Here is a 6864-nt window from a genome sequence, read left to right as displayed (position 1 = left end):
GAAAATGAAATGTTCGCCACAATAATTATACCGTACTAATTCAGTTTCTTCAAAAATAAAATTGGTTGTAACATCTTTCACGGTCAGTTAAACATAAATCAGTGGAATGTAGAGCTGTAGTCCATCACTAACAAGTATAAATATCACCCCATATACTATCATCATGTACTAAATAAAAGATGAAACCAAATTTAGACAATCAATTTGATCCAACAAGTATAATCCAATGTATATTTCTATTAATTTCATTTATATTTCACAGTACATAATGCACACCTTGTTTTCTTTAATTTCGTGTTTGATTTTTCGTAACTAAAAATGGAAAATGAGGGTAAAATATAAGGAAAAGTGAATTGCATTTGGCTCACATATATTGTTATCTAATCGGTCACCTAATAGTACTAATTGTCTACAAAAATTCCATCAAACTAGTTTCCAATCATCAATAGGTAGATTCGAACATCAAATTTGCTGTCTTGCCAATTGATAACAAGGAATGAGAAGTTGAGTTATAAAAGATTGTTCACCACCAAACCTGACCTTAGTTCATCGGAAACAATGGCTCGATGTAGCTAAGTTCACACGATTGAACCCGAACGCTATACCACTGTATCCCACGTACGAATCGTACGAGAGTGGTTATGGCTACCTACTTAAAGTCATGCCGTTTATAGTTAGTCTCTGAATCCGCATTGCCCCCATCGGCTCTTCTGTACATGTTCATAGGCACAGAGGAGGGAACTCGTCTTCATTCTTCAGGTGGATCGACTGCCCTGCAACCCTGAGAGTGGATAACCCTGTTTTAAAACCCTAGACATGATTGATACTTTCAAGAAACGAGGGAGCAGACGATGTTTGAGTACCTTCCTCCCTGTGTTTCCGCACCCACAGTTGAGCTTGATAAGACCTCTTCTGCAAGGTTCCCAACGGAACCAAACTCGATTATGCACCCATTGATCTGATTCCCACCTCCGGGTGAACGAGGAGATTGGCACGTTACATCTGGTCTCTTTCTTTGTCCTCTTTGTGCAGGTAGAACATCACGGATGCCATTTATGGAACAATGTGACTCGACAGCAGGGTATGAGCCGTTACTATGGCTGCATTTGTGGTAGTTTTGGTTGCCTGGAAAGTTATTCCTTCCCCTCCAATTGGAAGGCCTCTCCATGTAGTAAGTACTCTGCAGATAATGAACTCACTCCTAAGACAAAAAGATAAAGGTGAATGCACCCGAAAAAAAATAATGAGAGCAGATACTATACCATATTCGGGAAGTAGGTGCCAAGTCCTCGAGCTTTCTCTGTCCCTTCACGACGCGGGGAACCAAGTAAGGTAGAATCCAAGCTAGCATACATAATGTGGTCTGTGGGCATGAAGTGTAAATCAATTTTCGGGAACTCTTTCTCCTTGAGTATTATTGATTTATGAACAACTTCCCATGGCTTCTTCTTTTGGGTATTTGAAGGCAGTGATGAAGGATTCTTGGAAGCTGCTGCAGATAACGCAAACCCATGGCAGAGCTGAGCACGAAGCAAGCTCCTAATGTTGCTGTCGTAATCTCCAGTTAGGTCAGCTAGTGGATTGAAAGTCTCTGATTCGCCTCCCGCGCTTGCAGAGTCGAGTTCTCTAAAATCAAGAAGCCGATTCTCAATAATGCTTGCCTTTGAAGTCGAATTAGAACCAGTAATGCAGCTGCAGGCAGCTTCATGGTTGTTCATACACCATTGAAATGTGTTATCCATTTGAACGCATTCTTCTCTGTTCTTCAACCAGGGATTGAAGCCGAACTTCTCTGAATCACATGCTGAACCAATTTGGTGATCCTCTGAGGTTCCACTTTCTGCAGATGATCTTGAGGCAAGATAATGCAGTTTATGGAAATGATTCTCAGGCAAAGATTCGCCATTACTGTAGCTTAATGCATAAGCTTGTCTGTCACTCCTTGAAAGTGAATAAGATGTTGCAAGGCCATACTTCCTCCTTGAAACAAAAGCTTCATCAGCAGAATCGCAAGCTTCCGAAGCCATCTCAGGTGAATCTTCCTTCGTCGAGTGTCTGTCTAGCTCACCACTAGACTCTAATATAGATGTCTGTTCATCAGAGACACTTTCATTCTCAAAATCACTGATGGAAGACTTTCCAAGCATGTCATCATCAGATAACAGTTCAATCGGGGATGATAAAGATGCAGTCAACGACTCTACATCACTAAACTCTAGGGCCAAGGGTCCAGCGCCACTTTGATGTTGATGCTCATGTCTTGCACGGGTATTTGAAAAAAACTTACGGATCTCCTCTCCAACTTCATCTTTTGGGCGTAAAAGAATCTGACCGAGCTTGTGAGCACCATACTTAAATGCACTCCTTATGCGGTAAAAATTTCCTAGTACACACCAAATATAACTATTGGTAAAGACAACATAAATTTCCTTGACAATATTTTTTTTAAAACGATATATTTGGAATAGCACATCGTCTTGGATGGCATTAAGATTATACAATTACTAATTGACATTTTCCATCAGGTTGACGGATACCTATTCATAGAGCACAATGCTAATGAAGAAAAAAAATCAGTAAATAACTCTCCTAACCTCTGTGTACACTGCGCCCAAGATTATTTTTTTCCTTCAGCGGGTCAATAATATTCAGATGTTTTGGTTGAAATGCTTTCGGGTTTGCATCAAGTCCCCTGGATGGAACTGAAAACAGTTCCATGGACCTGTTCAAGAATTCTTCAGTAAGCAGCAGACAGTTGCACCGGTGTTTGGGCATCTTCACTGCATAAAATCAAGAAAACAAATCTATTACGGGCCAACAAGGGTATTTAAAGCGGGAAAGTGTATCAGCATGTGTCCACTATCAGATAGTTGAATCATGGTAAAATAATATCACTGAAATATGAAGAGGATTGCTCACCAACTATTTCAGGTAGGGATGATTTATGAACTGGACCTTTTAAACTGATGCAATAATTATCCCAGTCAAACTGACTGTAGTAGTCTAGAAATCTATAGAGAACCTGTGTACAAAGAACAAAAGTAAGGAACTAAAAAAAACCCATCCATATCCTTCTCTTTCCAAGAGTTGTATTAAGTGAGAGGTACTCACTGACAACGGGCTGCTTAGCGATGAATGGAAGAAATGGAATATGTATAAGACAAGAATTTCCAAAGCATATGTCGAAATTAAACCATGGTGTGCCCCAAGTATACGACTCTCATAATAGCACCAAGTCTTAACCAGGATAATGCTGCGTTTAAAGAAGTGATTTTTCCCAACAAGACGATCCACCTGATCAGTAAAAATAAAAAAATTGTGTTAAACAGCCATACCTCACACATGCAACTTCAGAAGTTAATATATGGAAAATGGAAGCATTAAATATCCATGCAGGTGCAGAACTCAGCAGTAGTCAAGCAACCTTGTACAATTGTGCATAGACTTGAAAGAGTTGAACTGGAAAATGCGTGGAACAAGAAGTTAAAAGAAAGCTGAAATAACCCTCCAGTTTTTCAATATTTCCGTTGCATATGACCACATGAACACACTTCAAAAGGTGTATTAATCATTCTGATAAGGGTATGGGACTTCGATAGCTATATGCACATTATATGTACATTAGTATATGCACATGCACATATATATAGAATACAAATACTTCAGAGTTCATACACATAGAAAAGGGATTTCTACTTCTGCATTACTTACTCATGGTCATGGAAGATCATTTTGGTAAAATAAGATATTCCATGCTAGGGATATACTACTATATATCAAAAAGTAATTATTATCTCGCAAAGCACCAAAATGAGCATACGATGGAAACACAATCCTCGACTTTCGGGTGACCAACTCCTGAAAAATGAAGCCTTCACAGTTACCTGTTCAAGAAAACAGAGTGTTGAAAGTCCACCTAGCTGATTGAAGGATAAATCAACCACAATGTTCTGCACAAAGCATTTCACAAGTTTGACCTGCCATCAGTAGCAAGATATAGTAATCAGTCCAAATCCCTAAAAAATGGAACACAGTAATGACTTTCTATGTAATAGAGTGCATATTTAATTAGTGAAACTGTGAAAGTTGGTATCTTTAACTCCTTGAACAAAGCACACCCAGAAACAATAGTATCATCTACTTCATATAGAGCTTCTAAGAAGAAGTACCTCAGCATCAATAAACTGAGTGTCCTTTACTTGGTACTCAGCATCTTCATTCTTTTCTTGAGCCTCCAAAAGAGAGAGAACGTCATGGGGCAAAGATTCCTCCGCATTTGGACCTTTTAGGATGGTCAAATCAATATCACCATCCGGTAGGTACGTCTTTAGTGGCACTGACCCATAGGGAACAACCTGATGATACCAACACGAAATAGCCAACATTAAAATGAGAGAGAAATGAGCTGCTATATTAATTGATTAAAAAAATTCACTATGCAAGTTGTTTGACCTGGAATATAATAATACAGAGAAACATCTTCTTGGGGATTCAAAAGAATTTGATTAAATCATGTTAATTACAGTATTTCTTAGTGGGAAAATAACTCATCCTAGTTTGTCATGATCAGCACATGGTATAATAGGATAGGACCATACACACACATTAGTTTTACTCTTTATCACATAAATTGCAAAATCAAGATTAGTACTAAATCCAAGCCCTACAAGCCTAAGAAGTCGTAAAAGCTTTGTCTTTCCTCAATATATCTACCTAATCAATTCCAATCTCTCCCTACAACCACCTTCACCATTAATAACAAGTTAAGAAATAAAATTAAAATTCAGATCCATAGAAAACAATGATAAAATAATCGTAAATCAGCAGAATCATACGCTTCCACCGACATGCACATTTAAAAAATAATTCAATTTGAAAAAGAATGTAAAAAAAATATAATTCAATTTCGGGGAGAGAGAGTGAGAGAGAGAAAAGACCAAAATCGATTACCTCGCAATTCAATTGACTCTTGACGAGCTGCTGAACGTAATCGATGACGTCTCTCCTCTTCTCCTCCGAGTCGAGTGTGGGGTGTACGCAATTCAGCACCTGTTCCGCCGCAGACAAACACTCCTCACTAATCAACGCCGGATCAGCCAGAGGAGACGCCTTCCGCGCCACGCCAAAATCCGCTCGCTCCTCCGCCGCTAAAACGTCGATTTCGGAGCTCAACTCTCCCATACTCGATGTTAGTTACTTAAAATCAAACGAAAAGACAATTCAATCAATGAGAAGAATCATCACTCCTCCGTCTCTTAATCATCATCGTTTCACTCCTCAACAAGTTAAAACCCCAAGGTTTAGAAATTTTGGGGGTTTTTGCGCAGACATATAGCAATAACTCCAGCCTTAATTTATCTTTTCCTCAATTTTCCGCCAGATTTCTTCAGTCAGAGAATTCATCTTCCTCCAAATCTCTCCTCCCCATTTTCAGTTATTTGCAGAGAGCAAAGGAGAAGACAAAACCGCTCTCATCTCTCTTCGTAGTGAAAAAGATCTACAAATAGCGCAGCGGCAAGGCGAGACGCCACGAGAAACAAAGGAAAAGAATAGTCGCGTTTTCTATTTATGTATTTTTATTCTGACATACGACGACGTCGTTTAATAGCCATTACGTGTCGTACTGTGTCGTTTTCATGGGGCCTCGGTTACGGCTGCGGAATTTGTAGGAATAATAAATAAACTTTAACGGAATTTCGTTTCCATAATCTTACACACTTTTTATTTTACACACAACTTTCATTTATGTGAAATCGGATCATTATACTCTTCTTCACATGGAATGAGATCTTTTACATGATTTAATTTTAGTGGTTTAGCTTCGATTTACAAAGATTTACTATATAATGTGAATTTTTTGTAGTTTAGAGAGACACGCCATTCCTCAAAAACACAAAAGAGAAAACCATACCAATTTTAAATTTTATGGAAGGGAGTTGGTAAAAAGTTATAAAAGGTGGAAATGTTGCATTTGGAAAAAATATCATTTAATGTAGCTAGTGACATCAACAATATCTTTTGCATCCAAACAATATGTGTGCAAATATCTTGAATAATTTTAAGCAATATTAGTATTTAATTATGAGTTAGTTGTAATTTTTACTAAGATAATGATAATGATATTGATATTGATATTGATATTGATATTGAATTGTTTATGTTAAGATGCATATTATTTTGTGAGTTAATTCCTTGTATTGCAATTTTTATTGATTTTATAGAGAAAAATATCGTTCACGTCATTATGTTGTCATTGCATGTTATGGTGAAAGGGTATGTGATTTTAAAGAGATCGAAGTTGCTCGGGGTCATAGTTGACCTATCGGCCAAATTGAGTTGGGCCAAAACCCCCCACAACGAGTTGGTGGGGGGTTGAGGTGGCACAAAGGGAGAGCGGGAGCGGGATCAGGGGCCGATGGAGTCGCGACGCGACGACGGTTGGCCGTCGACTTCTTCCTTCCTTGCGGCCGGCGTTGGGAACTACTCGTGCCGGCGTCGGGGCTACCCAAGTTAGCTCCGGTGAGCTGGGTGGACACCTCATCGGAGCCGGCGTCGGATAGGGATACCGACCTCGACCGTTTTCCAGAGGAGCTAGAGGAGGATGATACGTCTCCCCTATACTTCAGATGCACATGCACCGCATGCCAAACATTGAGGTACTTGAACGGTTTGTAGTGTTGGGATTGGTAGGTCGCCAACGCGGCACTAATGATGTCGACCTCGCTTCTGCCGCTCCCCGCCGACCGCTCTTTTAGATTTCTTCGTTGGCTATGTATATGGCATTGCGCACCATACTCTCGTTGCGCTCGATTGTTCCAGCCGGCCGGTTTTGATTGTACCGGCGAAAGATGTGCCACCAAAAAT

The 6864-nt window shown here is 39.5% G+C and overlaps 1 protein-coding gene across 1 annotated transcript; it reads right to left on the bottom strand.

The window, feature by feature from the left end:
* Positions 1–418: 418 nt before the first annotated feature.
* LOC121765755 lies at positions 419–5551 on the bottom strand. The gene is made up of 9 exons (XM_042161970.1): positions 4951–5551; positions 4170–4355; positions 3885–3977; positions 3112–3294; positions 2920–3022; positions 2595–2780; positions 1263–2383; positions 864–1180; positions 419–781 (listed from the first exon to the last, which is right to left on the bottom strand). Exons 1-9 carry the CDS (start codon positions 5179–5181, stop codon positions 721–723), a joined length of 2481 nt encoding a protein of 826 aa, XP_042017904.1. The 5' UTR covers positions 5182–5551; the 3' UTR covers positions 419–720.
* Positions 5552–6864: the final 1313 nt, after the last annotated feature.

Source organism: Salvia splendens, chromosome 14 (assembly GCF_004379255.2).
Source record: "Salvia splendens isolate huo1 chromosome 14, SspV2, whole genome shotgun sequence".
NCBI lineage: Eukaryota > Viridiplantae > Streptophyta > Magnoliopsida > Lamiales > Lamiaceae > Salvia > Salvia splendens.
This window is presented reverse-complemented; position numbering and strand designations above follow the sequence as displayed.

What these genes read in the sequence shown, in the direction of transcription:
- LOC121765755 (XM_042161970.1), bottom strand. Translation starts at nt 5,181, where the DNA reads ATGGGAGAGTTGAGCTCCGAAATCGACGTTTTAGCGGCGGAGGAGCGA. An exon ending in CTCAGTTTATTGATGCTGAG is followed by an intron (nt 3,978 to 4,169) that starts GTACTTCTTCTT and finishes TACTGATGGCAG; the next exon opens with GTCAAACTTGTGAAATGCTT. An exon ending in ATCCCTACCTGAAATAGTTG is followed by an intron (nt 2,781 to 2,919) that starts GTGAGCAATCCT and finishes GATTTTATGCAG; the next exon opens with TGAAGATGCCCAAACACCGG.